The sequence below is a fragment of the Syngnathus leptorhynchus genome, chromosome 11 (assembly GCF_054491065.1).
Source record: "Syngnathus leptorhynchus isolate UIUO chromosome 11, UIUO_Slep, whole genome shotgun sequence".
NCBI classification, from domain to species: domain Eukaryota; kingdom Metazoa; phylum Chordata; class Actinopteri; order Syngnathiformes; family Syngnathidae; genus Syngnathus; species Syngnathus leptorhynchus.
In genome coordinates this window covers 765,299-792,123 of record NC_141205.1, presented here as the reverse complement: position 1 = coordinate 792,123, position 26,825 = coordinate 765,299, and the positions used below count along the sequence as shown (strand labels likewise).

Below are 26,825 nucleotides of genomic sequence, written 5' to 3'. Positions count from 1 at the left end.
TTACACCATGACTCCTGGATATTTCCAATCCCAGGGCCAGTCCCATTTAACTTTAGGCAGGTGAAATTTTGTTGTGCAACATTGCCGTAAAAAATTGGCTTTTTCTTTCCTGTGGGCGTACCAAGGGCCAGTCCTGGTACCGTGGTTGATAATTGTCCAATTTATCTAACAAATCAAGCCATTGTTGAGTCCAGTTGAAATTTGTCACCCAAGCTTTCACCTGTATCGGTTGTTTATACCTCAGATTTAGCAGTGGTTGTTGTGTCTGTGGCTTCAGCGTCTTACCACCATCTTGCTCTGCTTCATACCATACCGTTCCATTACAGGAATGATACACCATCACTCGTTCTTCTTTCGCTCCATCACTTCTGAAAATAGTCAATAAAGTTAAACATTTGCATCGTCGTCGTCGTTGTTCAGACACTTTTGAGTCCGACTTGGATCCAATTCCCGCCATTGTCACATTCCCTCTCTTGACCTGCCTGTCCAGGCGGTCAACCTTTAAGCCCACCATTGGCAGACACTGTGCCCCTGTGTCCTCCATACCTTTGGCTGCTTCCTTCGGCCATCAATATTGAGGACGGCGGACCGGACTGGAGCAATCAACTTCCAATTGGATCGGCTGAACCGTATGACAAAAACCAACATCAAATGGACCCTGTGACCACAAGGTCTGTGGCATTTGATCCAGCATCGCCTGTGCAGACTCATGGTCCGTCTGTTCCCGCCCATGATGGCGGTCCAGGAAGACCAATTCAAGGTCTGACTCATCTACCATTTTTGCCATTGTCCTGTAACTTTTGGTTGCGGCCGAATGCCACACATCTGGAATCTCAGTCATCATCCAGTCATGTTGTTGTGTTAATCGTTTCACCATGGGCCCCAATTGGCGGGGCTCATGGCCTGGCGACACAGCCAGTGACACGTGCGGCAAACCTTCCTCACTCATTCGATACCATTGCTCTTGCTCCGGCGACAACTGTACATATGCTGCCACCCCCTCGGGGCCCACAAAGATGCATGGTGATTGTAATGTCCAATCATCTCCCTCAATTTCTTCAAACGCATCTCTATATATCTCATCTGATTCTCTATCATAATATAGAGTGCAATGCAATGGATCCACTGGGGGGTGGTACGGTGCCCATGCCTGGATCCACGGTTTCCACAAGAGGTACGTGGAGTAGACACCTCCCCCAAACGGAGTCTCAGGTTTCAATCTCGCCCAGTAGATTCGTGCCGTTTCTGGTACTGTGGGGAGTGGTGCCATCAACCACTGACCCTGAGGTGTCACAGGCTGGGAGCATTCCAGAACCTGTCCGTCAGGAAATGTCACTGTAAGTCCCTTCTCGCCGCACAGAATCTGGGCTCTCAATGCTGACAACATGTCTCTGCCCATCAAGTTGATGGGTGTGTCCATTGCATGAACATATGAATGATATAGTTTCTGTCCGGTGTTTGTGATTTCCGTTTTCAATGGTCGAGTGAAGGGCAGAGTCTGAGGACGTCCCGAGAAGCCGACCAACGTTGTAACTCGTTTCGACAACGCTGTACTTGGCCGTGGCATGTTGATCGATGAATGTGTTGCTCCAGTGTCCATCAACATCTGGACCGGAGTGTCTGCCACTGTCAACCGAAGCATTGGCTCTGCCTGGCCTGTGCTTCCCGAGCTTCCCAGGCCCCACTATTCGTCCGGGCCGTACCACGGGTCGGCTTGGTAATACTGCCCATGTGGATTCGGCTGTGGCCACGGGCGGGGCTGCTGCGGTCCCCTTTGGTGTGGTGGCCCTGCTTGCTGATTCTGCTGCTCCGCCCCTGGTGGTGGTGGGTTGCCATTACAATCTCGTGCCCAGTGATCAGGGGACACACAGTTGAAGCAAGTCCCTAGAGCGAACCAATTCCGCCCTCGTCCCAGGGGGGCGCCACGACCACGCCCTCTGTATCCACCACGGAACCCTTGGCCTCGGCCCCGTCCAGCCCCCACTGGAGTCTGATACATCTGTTTTTGTTTAACCTTTTCTTGTTTTGCCTCACCATGCAACTTTGCCAACTGTAATTTAACCAAACTAGTCGCCAGAGCGTCAGTTTCCTTTTGATCTTTATTTGCTTTTTCCATGTAGATGCGGCAATGGTGTATCAAATGCCTCTTGAATCTCGGTTCCGGACAGACCAAAATGTCCGGATCACTTCTCATAATCGCTTACACCTCATTTGGGAGGCCGTTCAGCATCGCCGTCCTGAACATCATCTCAGCTTCAGGGTAGCTGCCTGGGTGTTTACCTGTGGTCTCAATCCACATTCATTTTAAAGATATTAATTTCATTCGTTAACATCTACATCGGTTGTTGACAAAGTACACAAATAAACATCATACTTTCTCCATGGCCAGATGCAACACAGCGGATCACACTGCAAAGGCCAAATTGATCTTTTTTAAATCAACACAATGCAGCATAATTTTGAGAGTGTTCTATATAAATTGCCAACTCATCTCTCCCCTATTCATTATGACTCTTAGTTCCCACAAATACCATATTGTTAAAGTTAACAAAACAGCAACCAAGATGGCCACCTAACATGCAATAACGTCATTGTTTCTTTACATAACGTTTTTGCCACTGTTAAGGCATTCAGTGTTAATTTTGAAACAATTCAATCCATTTTGAGAATGCATCTATTATGATCAGGCATTATAACCCTATGGATTCTCTTTAGCACATGTCAAACAAGCTCTACAAAATGTATGTTTATATAACTTAGAGAACCCATATAAGGTGTTGTATTACGACATACGATTACATTATCATTTAATTTGACACATCTTTCAAAATTGCTTTTGTTTTGCGGTGCAAATCAGATAGACTACAGTCTAATAAATTCTTTTTATTTACCTATTTTAGCCAATTTCATCCTTTTAACACATAACACTGACAGCACACAGACAACACAAAAAACAGCAGAGACACAGCTCACAAACAATACCAACAAATAACGCTGCGCAAACGTCATAGAGGATGACGTTTTGGTTATACTTTTTTTTTCATCAGCGCCTTCTATCCTTCATGCAAATGTGCATCACTCTTCTTCAAACATTCTCTGAAAACCTCACACTTTCTCTGCCTCACCTGCAGCCATAACACGAGGGGGGACGCGGCATCAATGTTGATTGCTCACAGGCTGGCCATTTCCTGCAACAATCATGATGCCGGCCCACCACACACACGAGCATAGCACAGACCCACGACTACGCGCAAGCGCAGCACGCTCCTCAATCTCACCCTCTCAAAGGGCAGGCCTACTTTACTGTTCCCCCTTCCTCATGTTCACATTCAACATCTTTCACTGTCTTCTACACAACATTTTGTTGTCTCTTATTCTCATCCTATCAGGCCACCTTTCTAGTCACTTTCTGTCACACACTTTATAGTCTCTACTGCCACACACCTTATTTTCTCTACTGCCACACCTCAATCATCTTAGTTTCTCCAACCAACTTAAACATACTCATCGTCTACTTCTCAACTTCCCTATTATCGCTCAACAGGCTCCTGAACATTCTCCATGACTAATTTCTTCCATAGGACACACATCTCACTCACACACACGTATACATACACACACACACACACACACACACACACACACACACACACACACACACACACACACACACACACACACACATACACCCACACACTCATTCATGAGGATCCTCTGCGCACACACACACACGCTACACACACGTTTGGCGCACAACATAAAAGACCACAAAGAGCACACTAAGAACACCTTTTTGCTCATCTTACTTGTCTGATTTATTCTCTATTTTACTTTTAGACGCTATTTGTAATTCTTTTCCTTTTATTTTGCAAATTTTAACTTTAGTGTTTCTCTCTTACTTTTCCTTTAACGCGAATATCTCCTGTACATTTAAGATAATTTCCGTTTCTTTTTTTTTCCTCAGCCAGGTTCCCACTCTGTTACATGGGTTTGATCCGTTTATCTAGATTTTTATTTCGATCAGGATCCTGCCTTTCACTTATTTTCCAATCTTTACATTTTAAACTATCTCGGATATTAATTTTGCTCTTTCTCCATGAAACAATTCATCCTTCTTTAATTTCAGAAACAACTTCTGACACCGTTCTTTTTCCTTCTTAATTTTCTTACTTTTTATTCCATTAATTTGAAGGGACCCTTAATTTGAAGGGAACCCTTAATTTGAAGGGACCCGAGACCATTATCCCACTTCCTCTTATCCGCCATCTTTAAATCCACTCGCGTGTCTCCCAACCACTTTTCACGCAGAACAATTTTAGATTCCACACTCACGCTCACACTCAAACCGCTTCCACACTGATACGTAAATCCCAGATTTTAAACCGTATCGTAACCACGAATAGTTCCAAACTATTCTAGTAGGTAAATCCCAGATTTTATACCCTACTAAATCCACACTTGTACTGATACGTAAATCCCAGATTTTAAACCGTATAGTAACCGCGAATAGTTCCAAACTATTCTAGTAGGTAAATCCCAGATTTTATACCCTACTACACACTTTCACTGTTCCGCTCATCCTTCCTCTTATAATTTAGCGTTGTCAATGTGCAGAATTTGAAAAGGAATCTGCTTACCTTGTCTCACTGTGGGCCCAAGAGGAAAGACGGTCGGACGTGTGGCGTCTTTATCAGGTCGTCACCTGGTGTGGACGTGGGTCCCAGACCCCGAGTCCCAGACTCTTGTGGTTACTGAAGTCCCAGACTTCTTTAGAGTCCCAGACTCTTTTACCTCTCATGCATCACGTCGGGGTCACCATAAATTGTTGGAATATATTTCTAATTTAACATGAACTCGAGTTACTAATCTGACTCCAATTTGTGACCTTACCCAACTGCCACTCATCCAACAATATGCGCGCTCGTTCTGCAATAGAAAGGTATCAGGAAGCCGGCATTTTCACACACGAGTGGATTTATTCCTAACACACAAATCTAATACATCACCTGGGTCTCGGGTCCCTCTCAATACACCTCTGTACGTCTCTGTTCCCACCAGCAGACGTACTCTACTTCCGAGTTGCCCAGCCATTAATTATACTACACAATATGCAAATGGCACATAAACAAAGGCATTCTGTCATTATTCTATTGGCTATGTGTACACTGCATTTAACTTTAGCTTGCTCTTATTGGTCTTTCTTCTTCTGCAGAATCATTTGCTCGCTCCTCCTGGTTGTAGTTTTCCATACAGGGTCCCCTAGTTGTTATCTACCCGCTGCCCCTGGGTCATCTTGTACTCCTTGCTGCTCCTGCGTCATTGTTTAATCTGGAACATTTCATTCGTGCACATCCTTGCCCACATATCTTGTTTTGTCTCCACCGTCACACACTCAGCACTTTACAGTTTCATACTCTCATACACAAGATGGCTAATGAACTACTTTAAGATCAAACTCTTATATTCCTTTAGACAAGAAGATTGACTATATGAACGTTTCGAAAAGGTAAGTGATGATTGCGCAAAATATAAAGGTGTGTCTCAGATGACTTGTGATTCACTAGTGGCAGTGCTTGAGAAAGAGCGTGAGACGGACGCAAAAGCAGCTGGAAAATCTTGTTTGTTGTCGTCATCAATTATGAGTTGGAAATATGGCAAAGTTGGCCCAGTGAGATTAGTCACACATGCCACTGAGTGTTGATGTTGCCCTCCAGATATTTGGAGGCGTGTGCGCCAGCCACTGTTTCATTGGAAACAACAGTTAGAAAATGTGTTTCTGAATGGAATGCTGTCTGTGGGTGTGACAAAGGCATTTATAGCTCACGTCTAGTGTTTGTTGTCAGATCATCTCTTAGTCTGTCTTCTGTAAACACACAAATCCTCAATTGGCTGTGTCTACCTGCAGATTTGGACATGAAAGAAGTTGACTTGGAAATTGAGGAGAACCTGGAACGCCACCGGACGGCCGGCTTCTGCCACTCCAAAGCTCTGGTTCTCCGAAGGGGCGCGCCGTTCAGAGTCAGCCTGCCTATGACTGATTGCCCTTTCGACTCCCGCACCGACACGCTGAGGATCAAAGTCATGCTTGGTAAGTCCATCCATCCAGCGTTATATTTGAATGAGGCAAAAAAAAGACAAAAAAGATGAAACCTTCTCATATTGCATGCATTTAGAGTTACGTTATAATAGACAGTTCAATATATATGCATGCTTTCATGTGTAGAAAACCACGATGCAATCGATTGTTATTTTTGATTTTCTCTCCTCAGGCCGCCTGTATGTGACCATGCCCGTCACTCTGTCTGAAAAGCTTTCTTCATCTCGTTGGGTGGCCTTTCTGGACCCCGAGAGCCCGGACGTGAACAAGCCATCGGTGTTCATCTGCGCCCCTGCCTCGGCCTCGGTGGGCTGCTACACTTTCAAAGTGTTGGCCTTTGCCCAAAAAAAGTTGAAATTTCGCGCTTTGGGCAAATTCATTCTGCTCTGCAACCCCTGGTGTCGTGGTGAGTCACACATAAGATTTGCTGTACAATTGCTGTAATTGAATGGTCATAGTATACGTTTGGCCATTTCATCCGTTGTCTACTTGACGTAATGCACCGTTTTTACGAGCATCTAAAAATGGGCTACTCATCTACGTATATGATCAGAATACGTATCAGCTGATGTCATTCATCTACAAGCGGAATCAGAATTGGCAGAATGGTCACAGCCCTACTCACGGCGCATGAAATAAATGACTCGTTTTATATCCAGCTGACAGCGTCTACATTCCCTTCGAGGACCAGAGGGAGGAATACGTCCAGAATGACTCAAATTTGCTCTTCATGGGGACGGCTACCAACGTAGTATCAAGACCCTGGTCCATGGACCAGGTATGAAGACAAAAGAAAAGTGCACTCATGACGTATACGGGCCAAATGCAAGTCTTTGTCTTTATTTGTGCAGTATGAGCCAGATGTACTGGAAGCGTGTCTCAACCTGCTCAGTATCAGCCCTCAGCACCAACGCAATAAAAGGACGGATTACCTGTACCGCAACAACCCAGTCTACATCAGCCGAGTGGTGTCGGCCATGGTGAGCAATCAATGAATCATCCGGAGACACCCCCTGCCGGCCGGGTATGCCCTTTGACTCAGTGAGAGTGATGACACCACACCACTGAATCATCCAGCGATAGCCTTTGACTCACTGAGAGTGACCACACCGCTATAGGCCGTGCCGTCTGCTTGAGATCATCCATTCGTGCTGGAGAAACCTGCCGAGCAAAACAAAACCAAAAAAAAAATGCAAGCCAAGATGTAAAATGGCAGGCACAAAGCAAAAGGAAATTGTCAGCAATGAGTTGAGCCAGGACGACCAAACGCAGCTTGAACCAGGACTTATTGAAGGGAAAGGGAGTTGGAAGGGAGCGAGGCAGGTGGGTATCGGGAGAGAGACTCACGGCCAGCAAACAGACGACCGAAATTTACTTTAGACAAGGTTAAAATTCTGACCGTGAGCCTCCACACAGAACAGCAACTCTGTTCAGGCACGGACAGGTCGAAACACACGGCCGGGGCTTAAATCCACGAGACAACAAGAGGGAGCAGGTGACAGACATAACGGTAATGAAGGGGTGTAGCTGAGCCAAGTCTCACACAATGTCTTTCTTTCAGGAGAACCCCTGAAAATAAGCTTAAGCAATGTCATATAGATATCCAATATCAAACCACTATAAGAGGGGAGGGAGAAAAAAAGTTCAAGTCAACTCAGACCCCGACCTTCCTTTGACCTTTCATCAACTCAGATCAACTGCGAGGATGACCGCGGTGTGCTGAAAGGCAACTGGTCAGGCGACTTCAGCGGCGGGGTACACGCGTCCAAGTGGACGGGGAGCGGAGACATCCTGAGGACCTGGGCTCAGTCCGGGTACCGACCCGTCAAGTACGGCCAGTGCTGGGTGTTTGCCGCCGTCATGTGCACAGGTGATTATTTCCTGGCGCCGTCCGCGATGCAACTTTTTTCACGGCCACGTTATGGTTTCAGTCATGCGCGTCCTCGGAATTCCTTGCCGCGTGGTCACCAACTTCAACTCGGCTCACGATACCAATGGCAACCTGGTTATCGAGGAGTTCTACAGCGAGACGGGAAAGAAGCTGAAGAGCACCAAAGACTCCATATGGTCAGTAACATTGGCGCCACCGTTGATCATCCAGCAAATTTCATTGGAATCAAACTACAAAGCAAAAGCTCATTTCCACAAACAGGAACTTTCACGTGTGGGTGGAGTGCTGGATGACTCGGCGGGATTTGGGCGGCGGCGTGGACGGCTGGCAGGCTCTGGATCCCACCCCGCAGCACAGGAGCAGAGGTGAGCGAGCAAAAGAGGAGGAGGCGTTACCATCCAAAAAGATTTTGCTGGGTCATGTCAGTCTTATGCTAATGTTTCAGGACGGATTTATTATTCCTTTTAAACCTACCTCACTTGTGAGTAAGTGTGAAAGAGCAGCACAACTTTTTCTCTTTGGAGCAGGTGTGTTCTGCTGCGGCCCGGCTCCCGTCAAGGCCGTCAAGGAGCGGCGCGTGGATCTCTTCTACGACATCCCTTTCGTTTACGCCGAGGTGAACGCCGACGTCCACACGTGCGTGGTGAGCCAGGGTTGCGTGCTGAGCCGCAGCGTGGACACGGAGAGAGTGGGGCCGCTCATCTGCACCAAAGCCGTGGGTTACCACAGGCTGCACAACATCACCGGCGAATATAAAAACATCAAAAGTAAGATCCTGACCTGATCTGATCTGCCAACCCATGTCTGCTTAGCAATATGATTTGGATCTCTTGTGGTTTTCAAGACCTTTGTTGCATATGAAACCGCTTTTTTTCCCCCTAGGCCCCTACTCAACACTCTCGTCCAACAGTTCCTGCCGCTCAGAGAGCTCCACGCTGAGACGAGGCACGGGTAAGAAGAGCCGTCACCCAAATCCAGTCTACGAGTGCCAAACGACAACTTTGCTTCATCTTCCTTCTAACAGGCAAGCTGGCCGCCATCCTGAGCCTGGATAAAACTCCCGTGGCTGGTGCGGTCATCCACATTAGCCTGAAGGTCATCAACAGGCAGCCCGTGGCCAAAATGCTCAAGGTCCACATCAACGCGCAGATCAAAGAATACAACAACAGCCCTGCAGACACTTTGTGGGAAAACCAGAGTGTGGTAAACTTGGGCCCCCTGGAAGGTAGGCCTCTTGAATCATTTCAACTCCGGCCCCATCAGTCGTAGTGGAACGTCTATCTACGTGTGTGTCCGTCCAGCCAAGGTCCTTAAGCAGCAAATCCTTCCGGAGCAGTACGAGGACGCAGTGGGGGACGACCTGGTCAACCTGGCGGCCGTGTTGGAGGACGTGGCAACTCACGAGCGCCTGCTGGCCTTCGAGGAGTTCAATGTGGCCACTCCGGAGCTCATCGTTCAGGTACACACACACACACGCTCTTGACACACACACGATCTTTAATGCTGCTTCTTGATTCAGGTTGAGGACGAAGACAACTTGATGGTGCACCATGAACAGATTGCCAGCGTGACCTTTACTAACCCGTTCTCGCATCCCGTGAGCGGAGTGCTGAGTGTGTCCGGCGCCGGCCTCCTCCAAGGCCACGCCAACTTCAGGTCATTTGACATTTTCACGTGAAGTTTTTGATGGGGCAAGTCAAGCAGGATAAAATGACACTTTCTTTTATTATGGTGGCCAGTTTAAAGTAAGCACTACATGATTGATCAATTTCAAGAGATCTTTTTGTTGTTTTTCAGAATGTTCACACTGCGTCCAGGCGGAAGTGGAAAGCAACGCATCACCTTTGTCCCCAGCATGACGGGAACTAAGATGCTTCAGGCTTTGCTGACCCTCTCCAACAAGTCCAGCGTCAGAGGATTCAAGATGGTCTCCGTCCGCCCTCTCTAAATCAACGTGCTTTTTGATTTGGCGTCAAATGTGAATCCAGTCGTTGTACGCCGGCCAAATTGCGACGTGGCCTTTTTCAAACTGACAAGCTGTGACATGAGGATATGTACGTGTCTTAGATGTACACATCTTCACTATTTTGTGCATTGAATCCTTGATAAGACTGTATGGAAATACAATCGATTTTTGACAATTCTCCAAACCTTATTCCTGAATCAAATGTAATGAGCTGCATATGCATAACGTGCTGCCCGGCCTGCCTTTTGGGCCGCAATTTCACGCATTCTGTGGTACGAGGTGTTGAGGTGCGAAATGAACAATGTCCTCATATGGTGCAATTAACTTATTTTTTAATTTGTGTCAAAACAAAAGGAGCACAAAGCATTATATACACATCATCCTAGCTAAGCTGACAGGCACATGCGTGAACTTAACGTCTGTCTGTCTGTCCAATGCACACATGAGGGAGACAAAAGGAGGGTTAAAAAGCACAACAGCTTACATCCAGAAGAAATAGCTCATCTCTTTTCTTCTTTCTTTCTCACTTTTCTTGGTAGGCAATTTCATGACGGACAATAAATAGCTCACATTTATGTATTTTTCATAGCCTCTATGAGGCTGTCCCCTGCCCCAGCAAAACGCTATCTGTCTTTAAATGAAGAATCAAATCCAGAGACATCATCCTTTAGAGTGAAATTAATTGAATTAAAAAAGAGACACAGAAGAAGGGGGGGGGGGGTAAGGCATTTCCAGAAGTTCCCTGGGGTTAGCGCTAAGCTTTGGTCCTCGAGCCGCTTCTTTTGGTCACTATCAACCGTCAACTTGACTCAGCAACACTGACTGAGAATCGTCAGTCTTATTTTGTTCAAGGGTTTCTGGTGATGGTCTTACCGGACGGAGGTTTACAGGTAGTCCAGCTCCAGTGCGTGGATCAGAGCCTCCAGGTCGGCCCGGCAAGACACCCTCCAGAATGGCATGTTCTTCTAAGGACGTGCAACGGAAACGTTCTCACGTATGAACGATGTCATCCAATTGTATTTTGATCCCTTTTATCGTTCCTCTCCTCACCTTCTTGGCCACCGTCTCCTCTTCGGTTCCGTCACCGACCACCACGTAGACGGCTCTCCTGCCAAACCTCTGAGAAATGCGGTCGAAGCAGCTCTCCTTGCCTGGCAGAAGAAGACGTGGTCATTTGAAAACAATGAGGATGCATTTGTTTGACTCACCGATCTTGGTGGCGCTGTAGATGTTCTCGATGGGAAAGGCGGCTCCCAAACCGTACAGTAGCACTTTGGAAAGGGCTGGGACCAGCTGGGTGGTGGTCACCAACACATTCACGCAGTTGGGCCTGAGACCACATGTTCTCAATTTAATACTATCAAGCATTCCAAATAAAGATTCAATCAGCAAAATGGGTGGAAGATCATCACTCATGTGACCTTTAACCTGTACGACCGACTAGGCTTGCAAAGTACGCATAAAAAGCCAGTGACCTGGTGCTGATGAGGGCCAGCGCTTTGAGCGCTTGGGTGAGCCACAGGTCGGTGAGGACCTCCATCTCTCGCCTCAGCTGGAGCCACTCCTCCCGCTTGGGACTGCCTAGCAAACCTGGCCGCCGCGGGGCGATACAAACATCCGTGTGAGAAGGTTGCGCAGATGGACCGCGGACATTCCGAGCCATACTGGACGGAAATGATTCCAAAGTCAAAGTTACCTCCGACATTATTCTTGTACGTGTTGTAAATCTCCTTGACGCGGCGGTATCGGAAGGCCAGCTTTCTCATCCAGTCCACCCCTCCGTGGACTCCCGAGCCCAGACACAGGGAGCCGGCCCCCGCCGGGCTCTGGAAGCCGTCCGTGGAGAAATTGTATGTGCTGCGATGCAAAGTGGCCACCACTTCATTTAAATAACACTCACACCAGACGTCAGCCTAATAATTGCTGCTTCTTCACGGCAACATTTAACACAGACTGATATAGATGATGAAAACGTGTGCAAGTCCCTCCCTCATATTTCCATATGGAGGCGCAAAGGAAGGCATAAATGAGCTTCTATTTTTCATTTGAACACAAGCATCGTTTTATACCTCAGGTCCTGACCGTTGTCGTCCGACGCCACGTCATCAATATGAACCTGGTCACATTCCTTCGAAGAAGAAAAAGGCACATATGTGGAAAAAAAAATTCCAAAGATTTAAGTCAAGCCTGAAAACAATGAGAAAAAAGAAGAACGCCTTTGCAAATGGCTTAGTTGGCTCCTTTCCATCCCTTCATTCAACTTCTCCACTAATGTTCCCGTCACTCACTTCATTCGTGACCTGACTGCGAACGAAGCCATTCATTGTTTTAGCGGCTAATACTAAAAGTCACAAAACTTGCTGGAGTTTTGATTGACAGTGAGATCCAATGAACTTATCGTGCTTACACAACGATACGATGAGATGTTCCGAAAAAATATTAGTCTTTGCATAAATCCAAAAAGAGTAGAGTAATAAAAAGCGACTTGTTTTCTCTGGTGACAATCTTAAAAACGAGAGCTATCTCTTTAGTACAATTGTGTACCACTAGAGGGGGGCAACCTCCCACACTTACGTGAAATACACTTTTCTTGAAATGTTTAGAATTCATATTCATCTCAATTGTTACCATTATTCAATGAACATGCTTGTACATAACACATTGACAGGATCAATAAAGTGTGCATTGATGATCATTTTCAAAATACTATTGACGTGACTTCTTCCCAACTGACCTCCAAATCGTTGAAGAAGAGTCGCGAGTCGGCCAGATTGAAGATCATCTCCTCCATCCACAAACCCAGTGAAACCGCTTTGGAAGAATCCTGCAACCAGACACATCGGAAGCCATCAAGCAAGCAGCTCAATTCATTTGTGCAAAACATCCATCTGCAGACTGACAGCCTCGGCGTTCTTCCGACCGAGGCCAATCAATCAATCAATCAATCAATCAATCAATCAATCAATCAATCAATCAATCAATCAATCAATCAATCAATCATCCATCTTGATTGGTGTTCCCGGCCGGCTTTGTCGGTGCAGGCTGCCTGCTCCGAGCGCAAATTCTATTCTGTCGCCGAACTGTTGGCAGAACGTCAAGCACGTTTCAAAAGATACCAATCTGCTTCTCTGGTTCTTATCGTTATCTCGACACGCCTGGATGAATTCATTTACACCTTGAAACATTTCTTATTCCATGGCCATTTATCAAAGCGATCTCAATTGATCTTTCACACACTATTCCCAATTATTGACACTTGACTCCATTTTTGTCCATTTGCAGGAACCAGTTTTGGACAAATGAACTGAAATGGTATCATATTCTGTCTGTGCAGCCATCAATCGAAAATCATCGACAACAAATTGACAGTTTGCCGAGCCTAGTCAAATATGGATGGGCGTGTAAACAGCAAAATGGACTCAAGAAAAGAAAAGAAAAGAAAGCTGCGTGGGCGCGTCGTCACCCGAGATGACAAAAGCAGTTGTGAGCGAGCGCAGCTGTGCGGAAGGAACACTTGCTGGGCGGGGCGGGGCAGGGCAAAAGGTGAACGCCAGATTAGCACATTGACAAGCCAAATCTGGGAAAGAATTAGCCAATTAGAAAACAAGCCCTTCTGCAAATGAAGAGGCAATGATGGAAATAACCTCACAACCCAGAAGAAGAAGAGATGAATACAAGGATGAAGGAGGCGGAGCTGAAGGATTAAGAAGGGATTGCTCCTCTTCTCTAATCATTGGAATAATGAGCCGTACGTAATCACCCTGTCACAGCTTTTCTTTGAAGAAGAAAGATTTCAAAAGACTCACACACTGGGGCTTGTGGCTGCAAAGTAGAACAAGTCGTATGTTTCTTTCTTTCTGAAGATTCACCATTCACTTTGTATTTGCTGAAAAAAACACCTATTTGTAGTTTTCAACATTTTGGAGCTGGCGGCGCCAAAGCCGTATTGCGTGGGAAAACTTGATTTCATATATATTTACAATCGACTTTTTTTTCGGCTGTGATTGAGCTCGTGATTTCTTATCATACCTCCTGCTTCATATAGACAAACTAACAAATATCTGACAAGTACGCGGATGGATTTTCGGGGGGGGGGGGCCTTGGCTCAACCGAGTGACATTCCCGTTAAAGTTTTGACTTGAGTCAATCAATCAATCAAGTCAAGTTTATATAGCCCTAAATCACAAGCAGTCTCAAAGGGCTCTGTCCTCTGCATTTAACCCATCCCCATGTGATTTTGATCCATCCCCTGGGGGAGAGGGGAGCAGTGAGCAGCAGCGGCGCCGCGCTCGGGAATCATTTTTGGTGGTCCAAGTAAGCTTTGGTGCAGGTTCCAGCGGAGACGGGAATGAATGGGGAATTTTTGGAATACAGGTCACATTTCAACACTGCGAAGGTTTGGTGCGGTGGAAGACGAAAAAGCAATCATAATAACAGCGTGCAGCATGAGGCCGTGACCGAGCCGGCTGTCAAACTCCCGTCAGCCTTGCGTCGAGCTGCGGGGGGACCGTGAGAATTCAAAACACAAGAAACGCACCACTGTGCGCACCCCCTCGGTCGTGTTATGTAAAACGTCCTGCTGGCTGTCAATCATACGGCAGGAAGCCGGCGTAGCTAAACAAGCTGCGTTATGAAAAGAAACAACCCAAGGCAGCCAGCGTGTGAAACGCTTCACAAATGTACACCGCAGGATATAGCCAACATTCGCCACTCAGATTTATTGATATCGAGTTGATATTTATGATTTGATCTATTTATGAGTACGTTTGTGGTTTTATGAAACGGTTTTGTGTACCTGCACATAAGCGATTGTTTTTTACCGTTTTGTCAACAGCTGACCGTTGCCGAATCATTCCACACGCGAGTGTCAGTGAAGTGGGGGGTGGGTGTTGTGATGGTACCTTGCCAAATCTTGAGGAGAAGGTCCCCGTGAGGAGCGAGTGGAAAATAATGATGGTTTCATCCAGGTCCCAGATAAACACCCGCTGCAGTGAAATAACACACGTTGTAGTATTAACCTCAGAAGAACAGAGTGCACTGTGTGGGGAAAGGCAAAAACAAAAGCACCCCCCCACCACCACCACCACCACGGCCGTGTTCCTCAGACATCTGGATGGACGGATGGACAGATGGCAGGTAGCTAAGTTGGTTGCAAGATATTTACCTCAATGTCAGCATCCAAAGGTGGCGCCGGGTCAGTGAGTTTTTTCCTCCCCCTCAACTTGGCGTCGGAGCCCCTCCGCATGGACACGGTGCCCCTCTCGCTCTCCTCTTTACCTGGAGTGGGGGGGCTAGGCGGTGGCTGGTATTCTCCTAGGACACAAAACACACTGACATGCAATACCTCCTAAAAGTTCTTGAGGCCATATATTGCAGCACGTACCTGTGTGAGACTCTGGGCTGTGATTGGGTAACATGACACTGTGCTCCAGGTGCTGATAGGCTAACGGGTTGCTGATGGAGGCGGGGCTGATGTTGCTGCCGCTCAGGTATGGGCTGTTGTAGTGATGCGAGTTGTAATACGGCGAGTATTGACTCTGACTGTAGTTGGAATACGCTGAAAACTCCTGCCAAGCATTAACAAGGGAGCCTTGTGAAAAGTAGCTGATAAAATGATATCGTTTTTTTCATTTGAGGAATACCATTTTTCCATGAAACGTAAAACCTCCCAGTCAATAAACATAATTACTGGCCATAGAAGCTGAACATCACAGTCATGTCTATCTAGTCTGTCTGCAACAGGTACCTACGTATATATGCCAAATTATTCGTACCTCTGAACGGTTTGGGAAAATGACATCATTTGAAGGACACACTCACTTGCTGCGTGGGGTTGAATGGCGTGGAGGTGGAGATGGCGTGGCCGCCTTGAAAAACGCCTGGGGAAATGCCTCCACCTGAGAAACCACACAAGTTTCATCATTTAGAACATTGATGCTGTGTGGGAAGAAGTGCACAGAAAGTTGTCCTTTCTTGCGTGATTTATGTTTGACACGCAACAATGACTACGCAGGTGCTTCTCCAATTAAGTCAGGGCAGGGCAGGGCAGGGCAGGGCAGGAAGGTGCTCCTGGCTCCCAGCTCATTTTCTCTCCCGCTTCTCAGCTGGATTGTATCTCTTGCAATCTTCTCACCTCCGCACATGGAAAGAATTGCCACGTTTGTTTGGCACATTGTGATGGGAGGTGTGTAGATTCACACGGTGAGAGAGCCAGGGAGCCACTTTGGAGGATTTATGACAGCAGCTGGCTTTGTTTTTTTTTTGCAAGCTCAAAGGCAGGCCGGGCCCGAGTGTTGGAAATGATTTCAACTTAGTGGTGCTCTCGGTCCTCACACCAATCCATTAAGGATGCAACACTAACAACACCAAACCCTCGCTTTAATCGCTCACAAATGACTACCAAACAATGAGTCACTGGAAGTCCCTCAACAATCTTCCAAAAAGATTTGGAGCAAAAAAAAAGCGTAAACACATCAAAGAAACGAGTCCCCTAAGGACAACTTCAGACAAGGCGTTTTACGACCATGTTGTTCATTAACACAATCGAATATTCACACACATCATTTTTGTTTGTCTGTCGCTGTCTCTTGCTGCTTTGGAAGGCAACGTGCTGGCATTGCAGGCTTTGCAGAAATATTTACATTCCTGCATAATGTCTGACATGTGTCTTCTCCACAAAACAAAAGGAAAGAGACAAATGCGTCACGTGGCAATATGACAAATGGCCGTAACATCTGCAACATTGCCAAAGCATCCATTCAAATTTGGACTTGCCGCAAAACCCATTGCCGGCGCTTGGCCACTCATAAAAGGAAAAAAAAAATGAACTGAGCAATCAAAGGAAATGTCATCCAGCAAAGTCTCAATCGAAGTCATCATCTTGTTGCTTTTGTTGCTGCGCGAGGGACATTTTGATGGGAGCCTCTTGAAGCTCTTTTGTTTTCCTCACTCACTCACTTTCCCTCCCTCTCTGTCTGTTTTCCCACTTTCCCTCCGTCCTCACCGTGCCTGTTGTGCTGTTGGCCTGAGCGAGCGGGAAAACGGGGGCGTGGATTGACCCTGAGAAAGGAGGAGGTGGGCTCAGTATGGCCGGGGGGGGGGGGGGGGGGGTACATGGAGAAGTTTGACGCCAAGAGTCCAGACCGCAGCTAATGGGGAACAGGTGTGGGAGGCCGCCCGGAGGTCACGCAAACCGGGACAAGAGGTGAGGAGGGTGACCGACGCTCTTTCCGAAGAAAAGCCGCTCGCGGTGACCACTTCCAGCTCGGACGCTTGCTCGATGCAGCCAGGAAGCGTGCCTGCCTGCGTGCCTGTGTGCCTGCGTGCCTGCCTGCGTGCCTGCCTGCCTGCGTGCCTGCCTGCGTGCCTGCGTGCGTGCTCACCGTGCGTGTGCGAGTAGCCGTAGATGCTCTGAGTGGCGGGGGCGCTGCTGAAGTTGGAGTAGCCCAAAAGCCCCGTCTGGCCCGGCGACTGGCTCAGGCCCTCCTCTGTCTTGATGTCTGCGCACACGCAACAAGTCTGACTTGAGGATTCCATTTTTATGGAGACTGAATGTGAGCTTGCTACTCACTGTAGGATGGCACCGTGTAGCCTTGCGTGTGATGCGCATAAGGGGCGTAGGCTCCGGCAGCTTGGAGGCTGGGGCTGTATTGGGTTTGTCCGTACGCCGCCATCATGCCGTCCCCCATAAAAGTCAATCTGGAGAAATTGGAATTCAAACCTCAAGATTGGAGAAGGATCATTCAACTCTCACCACTTGAGGCCTTCCACTCAACAATGAGAAGCCCTGCAAAAGACAGCACGATTAATAGGTCCACGTGTTCGATGCAAAAATAAACAAATACACAAATCAAGAAATACTCCATCCATCCATCCATCCATTTGCGACAACCGGGTAGTCACACGCTGCCCGCACATGAGTCAAGCGAGTCAGCAACTCCGATTAAATATGGATAACTAACGAAAAAAATAGATACGTATATCGTTCTGGTGTTTAGACATAGAGTTCATTGGGAGACAAAGTCCTATTTGTAGCCTCCAACTTATCAAGCAAGGTCTTACCTGTTGTCCAAAGAGATAGCCTGATCGACTTTTTCCTCCCTCCCTCCCTCCCGTTAGCACAGCTCCTGTTGAAAGAGCACAAAAAGTGACTTTCAATAGCTGCACCAAAAAAGAAGGAAAATGGGAAGCTGAACCTTTAGAACCATCAATCTCTGAGATATGACGAGGACCCCCGCCTGCACATGTAAAAGTGAAAGGGACGTCTGCTCAGAAACCTCTTGACATCAGCTGCACCGCTTTCTAACACACACATTGACACAAAAGGCGCGCGCGCGTGTGATACCAAAGACATTTCCTGCGAGAAACCATGGGAACGGCGGAGAGGGAGGGAGGACAAGTGGAAGCTCGGCCGAGACGTGGCAGGCAGAAGGATGAAACTCAAGCTAAAACAAACCCAGCAGGGCTGTGGCCGGCCAGAGTGGAGGTCATGGAGGGTCACGGGGGAAGGAGGGGGCACAAGGTCAAGTCCCACAATAGTTCACCTGAATCTCACGCTTTTGCTCGACCACATAGGGATTTTTTGGGCCTTGTTAGATTTCCACGGACAGATGGATTTGACGTGGGTAAGTATGCTATTCGGCTAAAGATGAATGAATGAATATGTTGGTGGGCGAGGAGAGCCACAGGCACTGATGCACTCTTTGGAAGAAAATGAAAACACATAAAGAGCATGGAACATGAGGGAAATGTGCACCCAAGCAGACTGTCTCTCCTCTGCCTCAGTGACCCCATCGATACTTTGACCTGTTTTATTGAAAAGTCTGTGTGTGTGTGTGTGTGTGTGTGTGTGTGTGTGTGTGTGTGTGTGTGTGTGTGTGTGTGTGTGTGTGTGTGTGTGTGTGTGTGTGTGTGTGTGTGGGTGTGTGTGCACAGAGCCTCTTTATTTGCCTGATAAAAGAAGAAGGGGTAAGACAAGTGTGCTAGTCCCTTGTGGAACAGCTGCTGCCCACTGTTTTCTTTGTGCATCCAGCACCCAACAACTAAGTGGTCTACAAGTTTTCAAGGTTGCTGGAATTGTATGTTTTTGTATTGTGAAAATGATCAATTGGTCAAACATCATGGAAATGCATATGATTTCCAGACTTTTACAACACAGCCATTAACCTTAGAAAAATAGCTGTAAGTTGTTCCTACTGTGTTTAATGGCGTAATTGTATTTTTGTTCTAAATCCTATGAAATGATGGAGTTCCATCATTCTTTGTTCCATCGACACTCGAGGTCCTTTGCAGGAATTTTTTGTGCAATGCAACAGCCAGAAAGTTTATTGACATCAACCCGCAATGAGGGAAAACTTGAGCAACCAGCTGAACAGGCGACAAATCCCTCGACTCGCCCATTTTTCCCCGAGCTATCCGAGCAGGGAGGGGGCTCGGGGGGCTCGCTAATGCCTTTCACCGCGACGACAGATGCTTTCGGAAAGATGGCCCAACTTGGACTGGATTCAATAAATCTTGGGAGAGTGCTCCAAACCTATCTGACACACGGTGGGTGCCCCACCATTTCTACCAAGCAGCCAAATAGGCCTGCTTTGTCTCCTTCTAAGTCAAGTCATCAAATTGCCAACTGGCACAACAGGCAACGTTTCTGCGCAAGGCAAATCCACATTGTTTTTTTACATATCCAAGAAATCAAATCAAAAAGGGATCAAGATACAATCCTGTTGAAGCAAGTCCAGCGTGAAAATATGAAAATGCTCAGAAGAGGCAGCAGATGAAGTGTCTCAACTAATTTCAATATCCTTCCTTGGCAAAACACTACGTCCTAACTTAAAGCCATGTCCAGGTTTCATTCAGGACAAGGATCCTTGAAACAGGGGAGTGATAATGGTAGCAGACCAGCTGGCAGCCCCCTCCCACCCCAACATCCAGTCAGATGGTGGTCCCACTCACAGGTGAGCAACATCTGCTGCACTCAGACGGAGGTCGCACGCACACTTGCACGCTTTCCTAAATTCACTTAGCCGCATGCACGCAGGCACGCACACACACGTGCACACTGTATTGGCCGTCAAGGATTTGGCAAATTGCAGTAAAACCATGTTCTAAATGCGCAGTGCAGAATAATACTCAAAAAGTTATCAACGAATCGATTTTCCTGATCAGAAAAATGCAATCACGTTTTCAAAATGTGTCTATCATCAACAAGACAAAATATAACGTGTATATGAAATGAAACATTTCTTTTTCAAAATTTCTAATTGACGCTCGCTCATTTCAAGAAAAGCACACAAAGGAGCTGGCCGGTAAGTAGAAACACAAATTGGAATCCCGTTTATGCGCATGATATCATACAAGCAGCTAGTCAGAGAAAACAAAATGGAGCAAAATTCAACAAGTACATGCATATATGCACGAGTCGATAAAATACAAGAGGGAAAAATGCTTGAGGAAAAAAAACGCTGAAGCAAAATTCAGACACCTAAAAAAATAATCCCACAGCCACAGCCTCTTATTACGTTTCAGTGGAAAGTAAAGATTATTATCTGTGCATGCGGGTGGGGAAGGAGGGCAAATGTTTGCGTGCAAAAGAGGCTCATCTCATGACAGCCAGCACATTTGTCACATCAACAAAAAGTGCCTCAAGACAACACTTTTTGTTTTTGTTTTTTAACTAAAGAGTTCACGATAACAAAATTCCCCTCAAAGTGTTAGCACAATAGCAATTGAGAGCGACATGTTCGGTTTTGCAAATTTGCAAGCGCATGGTAGCGTTATCCATCCAGGTAAATGAGAAACGGCTTTTAAATTGAAAAAGCTTTTCCCAAACATTGTCTTAACTGCAATTGCTGTGTATCATTTACCACTTTTATAGAATCAGCCCCGCTTACGTAAATCCAAGACATGAATCAATGTGCTCTGCGGCTGACATGTAATCTCTTTACGACGCCTTTCACACATTTGGAGTCAGAGCTGAGCTGACAGAGCGACTGTGAAGTGTTCCCCAACACCAGGCAGGGCAGGGCTGTGTTGGGAATGGGAATGGCCCTCAATGCGCTCCAAAGAAGACAACTCTTTTTGATTTGACTTGTGACTGAACTGTACGGGGAATTCTCACTTCTCTCCCTATACAGTGATAAGGGAGAAGTATTCCCAACTTGTGTATCTTCATCACCAAATGACTGAATTCAAGAGGGAACGAGGAGCGTATGATGCACAGCAATGAGTCGCGCCCATTCCATGCGGCCGGTCATATTTGCAAAGTGAGATAGATGTCAAAGAAATGAGGAAGCACCAGCTCCCTGTAAAAATATTTATCATTCCACAAAGGGTTGGTTTACAGAGGGGTTTGGAATTAATTTGTGTTTTCTTGAGGGGGGAGGCGGCTGCTGGGGCGAATGGATGGGGAATTCTCAGAGCAGCGGACTTTTTCGGGGCTTATTCACAATTTATTAGAGACAGTAATAAGAACCATGAAGGCTTATGGAGGGTGAGGTGGTGTGTGTGTGTGTGGCTAGGAGCTAGCTGATTGCTGGGAGGTCGTGGGGGGTCCCACTACAGACTCCATAAACTTCAGGCCTGACGATGTTATTAGGAGACAAACCACAGCAGCCAGTGGGTATACTAACACACCTTGCACCCCGCTACACACATTTGAAGGGAGATTTCATGTTTGAGCATGTGTCACAGCGACTTGAACGGGATCCTATAAACGCCATTTACCTAGTGTATATTCGATGAAGGTCCATGCACTAGTACACTCGCACTATATGATGAATATCACTGGTGAAAGTTTTAGTAGTTCACTACTAGTAGAGGAAGGGTTGCCTCATTAGTACAGTAGACAAAGTTGTCCCGTGACTGTGCAGAAATACAAGAAGTCGTGGGGAAAAAGCGTAGCCTTGTCAGCGTGTGAAAGTCGGCGATATGGAATCAAGTAAATGCTCAACTGCCGTTCTATAATTGCTTCCTTTTGAAACTTGGAAAAACTCCTCTACATTCACTCGATAAACAACACCATCATAGCTACACGTTTAGTGAGGGTCTTTTGTTTTTTTGTACGGCTATGAAATGTTGTTTTTTTTAGATTTGAGATACATCCCTTTTGTTGGGCAGTTGGAATAAATGTAGCATCTGCATTAATTTATAGCTTTTAGCATCCAATTTACTCTAAATGCAGAAATGCAGCATTAATTTATAGCTTTTAGCATCCAATTTTCGCTAAATGCAGAAATGCAGCATCTGCATTAATTTATAGCTTTTAGCATCCAATTTTCTCTAAATGCAGAAATGCAGCATCTGCATTAATTTATAGCTTTTAGCATCCCATTTTCTCTAAATGCAGAAATGCAGCATCTGCATTAATTTATAGCTTTTAGCATGCAATTTTCTCTAAATGCAGAAATGCAGCATCTGCATTAATTTATAGCTTTTAGCATCCAATTTTCTATCACACTCCAAAAATCCTAAATCCCCATAAAACAAAGTTCCTAATAACACAATGTCTCTCTTGTGCAGTAAAATAAGGCAAATAAAGTAGCAATAAAAACAGCCTAGCCTACTGAAAAAGATGAAACACATTATGAAATAAATCTTCTTAAATCAGTCAGTACTTTGTATTATTCTCATTATAAGATACATCTCCTACTTGTATTTCTGTGCAGATGACAAAAACAACATTTCAAGCCACATCTTTATCAATGTAATATTAATACTTAGAATGACGACATTTATATCGATAAATAGTGTTATGAAAAAAGAGCAAGTGAGCTACAAAAAACGCTTAACGAGGCTCTGTTAATTCAATAAAGATCGGTGCATGGAAGCGGACGGGTGTCAGGTGTGTGTCTGAGTGCAATTTTCAACACACACACACACACACACACACACACACTTCTCCCAAAATGAATGTATGTGTTTGGGTTGTGTTTGGTATTCTTCTGAGGTTTCTTGTGCTCAGAGCAAATGCTCCGCTGGGTCATATGGCGTCCACGGGCCTTGAATTAAGCGCCCTTGATACACGCTGGATGACTACAATGAGTCAAAACACGTAGTCATGAAACATTCATTCATTCACATCAATTGATATAGTGGCCTTTAACGGATACGTACATTCAAATGTTTACATACACGGATGCGCTTCAGGTTTTACACACACACACACACACACACACACACACACACACACACACACACACACACACACACACACACACACACACACACACACACACACACACACACACACAGCACATTGTTTCCAAAACAAAAAGCTAAATATCTAGAAAGAAAGCTTTCTTTTACAACGTTTTTCATTTAAAAGTTGCTTGTATGTTTTTTGCCCCAGAAAAAAGCCCGCATCATTTTCACCTTTGAAAACTGAATCAGTTTGTCTCTTTTGTTATTTGTGCTCATTGCTCTGAATTGTAATATTGTGTTTTTTTAAACATTCTGATTTAGAACAATAAAAGGTGTGAATATAAATAGTGCCATTGATGTTTCATTATGATGCCATTACAGTAACCTAAACATTTGTAAGCATAACCATAATATTCACCATTATTATTACTATTTTTACCATTATTATTATTATTATTATTATTGTTATTATTATTATTATTATTATTATTATTATTAATTTGATAGTTTAATTAATAATTTAACATCCACGATTAAATGTCGCTCAAAGGTAAGATGATGTAGTAATTGTAGAAATATGATGTCGCCTTTACATTTGGTGGAACACACACTGCAAGACTCGAAAAAGTCACCAAGTAAATATGGAGGGGTCTTTAACTTTCGCCAACACTTAAAGATGAATAAGCACTCATGAATGGTTTGGGCGCTTACCATCATTTTGCGCGAGGAGGTCGTGGGGAGCAAATCCGAATATCCATGTGCAAAAAGACCCAAAAGAAAGAGCTTTAACAAACAACAAGAACGCTGCAAAAAGTTCCTCGATCCGACCCGATCCGCAGCTTGCTTGCATGCATGCGCGCATGAGTGCATGAAGCAGGCCTATTTGCTTTGGCAGAGACAGGGAAGTCTCCTTAAGTAAATCTACGCACGCACTCATCTCGCTGCTCCTCCCTCCCTCCCTCCCTCCTTCGCTCTCCCGGTGCGCACCCTCCTCCTCCTCCTCCTCCTCCTCCTCCTCCTCCTCCTCCTCCTCCTCCTCCTCCTCCTCCTCCTCCTCCTCCTCCTCCTCCTCCTCGCCACACTTTTTCTTTTCTTCTCCAATCTTTGTTTGGTTAAGAGCTCTTCAGCTGCTTGTTTACACAAACAAAAAGCTCTCCGTCCACACGCCAGATGGAATGATTTGTTAGTTTGTGACAAATACGTAACTGCCTGCGTGCGTGCCTGCGTGCCTGCGTGCGTGCGTGCGTGCGTGCGTGCGTGCGTGTGCTGGCAATGGAATGGAAGAGTCAACCACACTATCTCTAATGGCGTTCTCTTGTTATAAATACTCTTGAATGTCTTTTATGAAACTAGTTTTCTGTCAAAGTGCTGTCATTTCTTTCAAATGATTGTATTTGTTTGGAAAGGTGATGTAGTTTGCACTGGGAACTGTTATTGTTCCTGCTGTCGAAATAGCACCTTTTGTTTGCTCTAAAATACTGATACTTTGTCATGTCCTCATGGAAATCCTCTGTGAAATGCTACATTTTGCTTGAACCTGATGTCATTTCTGATCAAATTGCCATTGTATATGATTTGCTGAAATGTTCTTGTCACTTGCAATGCAAATGCTGCAGTTTGCTATAAACGTGCTCTATGATCTACATTTTAGCATGTCGTATTTGATATATACATATAAATGATAAAAGCCTTGCTATGCGTCTTTCTTTCTATTTGAGTTTCACCTCATAAAGTTTCTTGTCACAAAATATTGACGTTGAAAAGTGTCAAATAATTGGACATTGATATGACTGTGCATTGAACGCTTCATCAATTTGCATTTAATTGAAAGGGAGAGCCTGGAGCTCATCACCTGCACACATGTGAGGAGATGTCAAACACGCCTGGAGGTTACCAAAACATCAAGCAAAGATCTGAAAAGCTCGTCCACTGTCTGTCATGATTGTGAGGAGGCGTGACACGGCCCCTCGGCCCCTCGGCCCCCTCTGCCCCTCGGCCCCTCGGCCCCTCAGCCTTGTTTGTCCAGAAGCGTGGATGTGCCATATTGTGTAACATGAGCATCAGTGCGTTGGAGCTGCTAGCACTCACCAGGAAGCAGAAGAGGGACAACAGGATGGCTGACATCCCCGGCAGCACCTGCGGACGCAGAGACACCCGGCCTTCATCCGGCCTTCACCCGGCCTTGCTCCATCTTCGGAGGGAGATGGCATTCAGCTGAAAATAAAGAGGAAAGGGGAGCAAATGAGTGAGAAGGAAATCCTCGTGAAATATCGTCCTTGTCTTTTAGTAAGAGTCAGCACAAAATGGCAATTGGCATTTGGAGTTGAGGATTTTTCATGTGTGTGGTTCATCTGTAGTTGGAGCAGCTGCCAATCAGAAAAGAGAAAAATATTCAGCAAATCAAATCGAGATGATGGCAAAGTAGAAATATGACAATAGTGACAGCAGATGAATGGCGAGCATTTGCCTTTCTTTAGGTGTAGAGGACTGCATTGATTGTGATTTGGATGACCTCGCCCTCCATGATGTGAAGAAAGGCACGACAGCACATTGACACTCAAAAGCTCACTGGAAAAGAGGATTGAAAACATGCCATGGCCCTCCCTCACAATAGCACCTTGGAAGTGATGCTCAAGAGGAAATCTCTTGACTTTTCCAGAAGTCGTGTACGCCAAACCGGCCGGGGGAAGTACCGCGCCGCGACAGACACCTGGGCAGTCGCTGCCGAGCCCAGCCGAGCCCAGCCGAGCCGAGCGGAGCCCAGCGCACAGGCCCACGGTGGAATGTGCGCAGGAGAAATAAAAGCCGCTATTGTCTGGCTCTTCCTCCCATCGGCCATCTGTCTGTCTATCATCCTGGCAGCTGGCAGCCACTTGGGCTGACACACTACATTTTCCTTCGAATTGTGACACGGCAAAGGGGAAGTTACAGACAAATAAAGGTACAAGTGTTTCCAAAGGAAGTCATGTATCGCTTGTACAAGTCTCCAGCCCAAATATCAGCAAAAGAAAGAAATAGATTTGACATGCATATTGGTTATGGAACATAAAGAGATCAGTCAGGTTGAGTTGCAGACCCTACTCTGCATTGCACGCCCCCCCCGGGTCTCCGGAATGTGGAAATGATTGCCTTCATTTTATAAAGCGCACGGCTTCCTTTGCTTCAATTTTCACCCGAGCCATAAAAAAAAGTAGTTGTAAGGTCAGCAAGAAGCCATCTGGTTTGGCCATCGCCCGCCGCCACCGACCGCAGCTTTAATGACCAGCTAATAAAAGTTCAATTTGAGAGAAATTACAACAGATGTTCGGGGTGGGTGAAAGCTCAGCTCAGAGAAGCTCAGCTCAGAGAAGCTCAGGGAGCTGCCCCGTGGCTTCGCTTTGATATACGGCCTAATATTACTCGTGTTTCTCCATTTTAGGCTATATGAAAGGGACTCGACAACCACGGCTGTTAAATATGAGACTGGAAAACACACAGCAGAAAAAAATATACTTGTTTGTGCCATTTGTCGCTCAAGCTCACCTTACCGTCAACTTGCTATTCTTGCTCAAAAGTTGACAACTGAACAACTGCCCTCTTGGGCAATACTTTTTCCCAATACTCATCGAATTATTATCAGCGATCGGAACTGAGCAAAGGCAGTTGAAAAGTGGCCATTGACAGACTTTTGACATGCGTCGTCAAGCAAGTGTGAAGCGTGAGAAAGTCTTTGGACGGCTCGTGCAGGAAGTGTA

At 45.9% G+C, this 26,825-nt stretch overlaps 2 protein-coding genes across 3 annotated transcripts; one reads left to right on the top strand and one right to left on the bottom strand.

The window, feature by feature from the left end:
- Positions 1–3,883: 3,883 nt before the first annotated feature.
- On the top strand, positions 3,884–10,131 carry tgm5l (transglutaminase 5, like). The gene is made up of 14 exons (XM_085925017.1): positions 3,884–5,506; positions 5,906–6,088; positions 6,270–6,503; positions 6,757–6,875; positions 6,949–7,077; positions 7,790–7,967; positions 8,029–8,164; positions 8,250–8,353; positions 8,516–8,755; positions 8,871–8,939; positions 9,013–9,213; positions 9,290–9,447; positions 9,508–9,644; positions 9,786–10,131. Exons 2-14 carry the CDS (start codon positions 5,914–5,916, stop codon positions 9,934–9,936), a joined length of 2,031 nt encoding a protein of 676 aa, XP_085781143.1. The 5' UTR covers positions 3,884–5,506; positions 5,906–5,913; the 3' UTR covers positions 9,937–10,131.
- A 117-nt stretch (positions 10,132–10,248) lies between these two features.
- On the bottom strand, positions 10,249–23,955 carry eya2 (EYA transcriptional coactivator and phosphatase 2). Of its 2 annotated transcripts, XM_085925018.1 has the most exons (15): positions 23,803–23,953; positions 18,016–18,080; positions 17,525–17,740; positions 17,337–17,453; positions 15,775–15,851; positions 15,338–15,521; positions 15,119–15,267; positions 14,856–14,939; positions 12,689–12,778; positions 12,024–12,082; positions 11,651–11,811; positions 11,430–11,544; positions 11,163–11,284; positions 11,005–11,105; positions 10,250–10,919 (listed from the first exon to the last, which is right to left on the bottom strand). In XM_085925018.1, exons 3-15 carry the CDS (start codon positions 17,640–17,642, stop codon positions 10,839–10,841), a joined length of 1,458 nt encoding a protein of 485 aa, XP_085781144.1. In that variant the 5' UTR covers positions 17,643–17,740; positions 18,016–18,080; positions 23,803–23,953; the 3' UTR covers positions 10,250–10,838. The 2 variants fall into 2 exon arrangements, with proteins under 2 accessions (XP_085781145.1, XP_085781144.1); XM_085925019.1 differs by lacking the exon at positions 14,856–14,939 and having other exon boundaries at positions 10,249–10,919; positions 23,803–23,955.
- Positions 23,956–26,825: the final 2,870 nt, after the last annotated feature.

Bases quoted from the DNA above. Each gene is read 5' to 3' on its own strand.
- tgm5l (XM_085925017.1), top strand. From the start codon at position 5,914: ATGAAAGAAGTTGACTTGGAAATTGAGGAGAACCTGGAACGCCACCGG. The intron at 7,078-7,789 runs GTGAGCAATCAA...TCATCAACTCAG, and splicing joins GCCGAGTGGTGTCGGCCATG to ATCAACTGCGAGGATGACCG. The intron at 8,354-8,515 runs GTGAGCGAGCAA...TCTTTGGAGCAG, and splicing joins CCCGCAGCACAGGAGCAGAG to GTGTGTTCTGCTGCGGCCCG.
- eya2 (XM_085925018.1), bottom strand. From the start codon at position 17,642: ATGGGGGACGGCATGATGGCGGCGTACGGACAAACCCAATACAGCCCC. The intron at 17,454-17,524 runs GTGAGTAGCAAG...GCGTGTGCGCAG, and splicing joins CTACACGGTGCCATCCTACA to ACATCAAGACAGAGGAGGGC. The intron at 11,545-11,650 runs GTAACTTTGACT...CGCGGCGGCCAG, and splicing joins GTACAAGAATAATGTCGGAG to GTTTGCTAGGCAGTCCCAAG.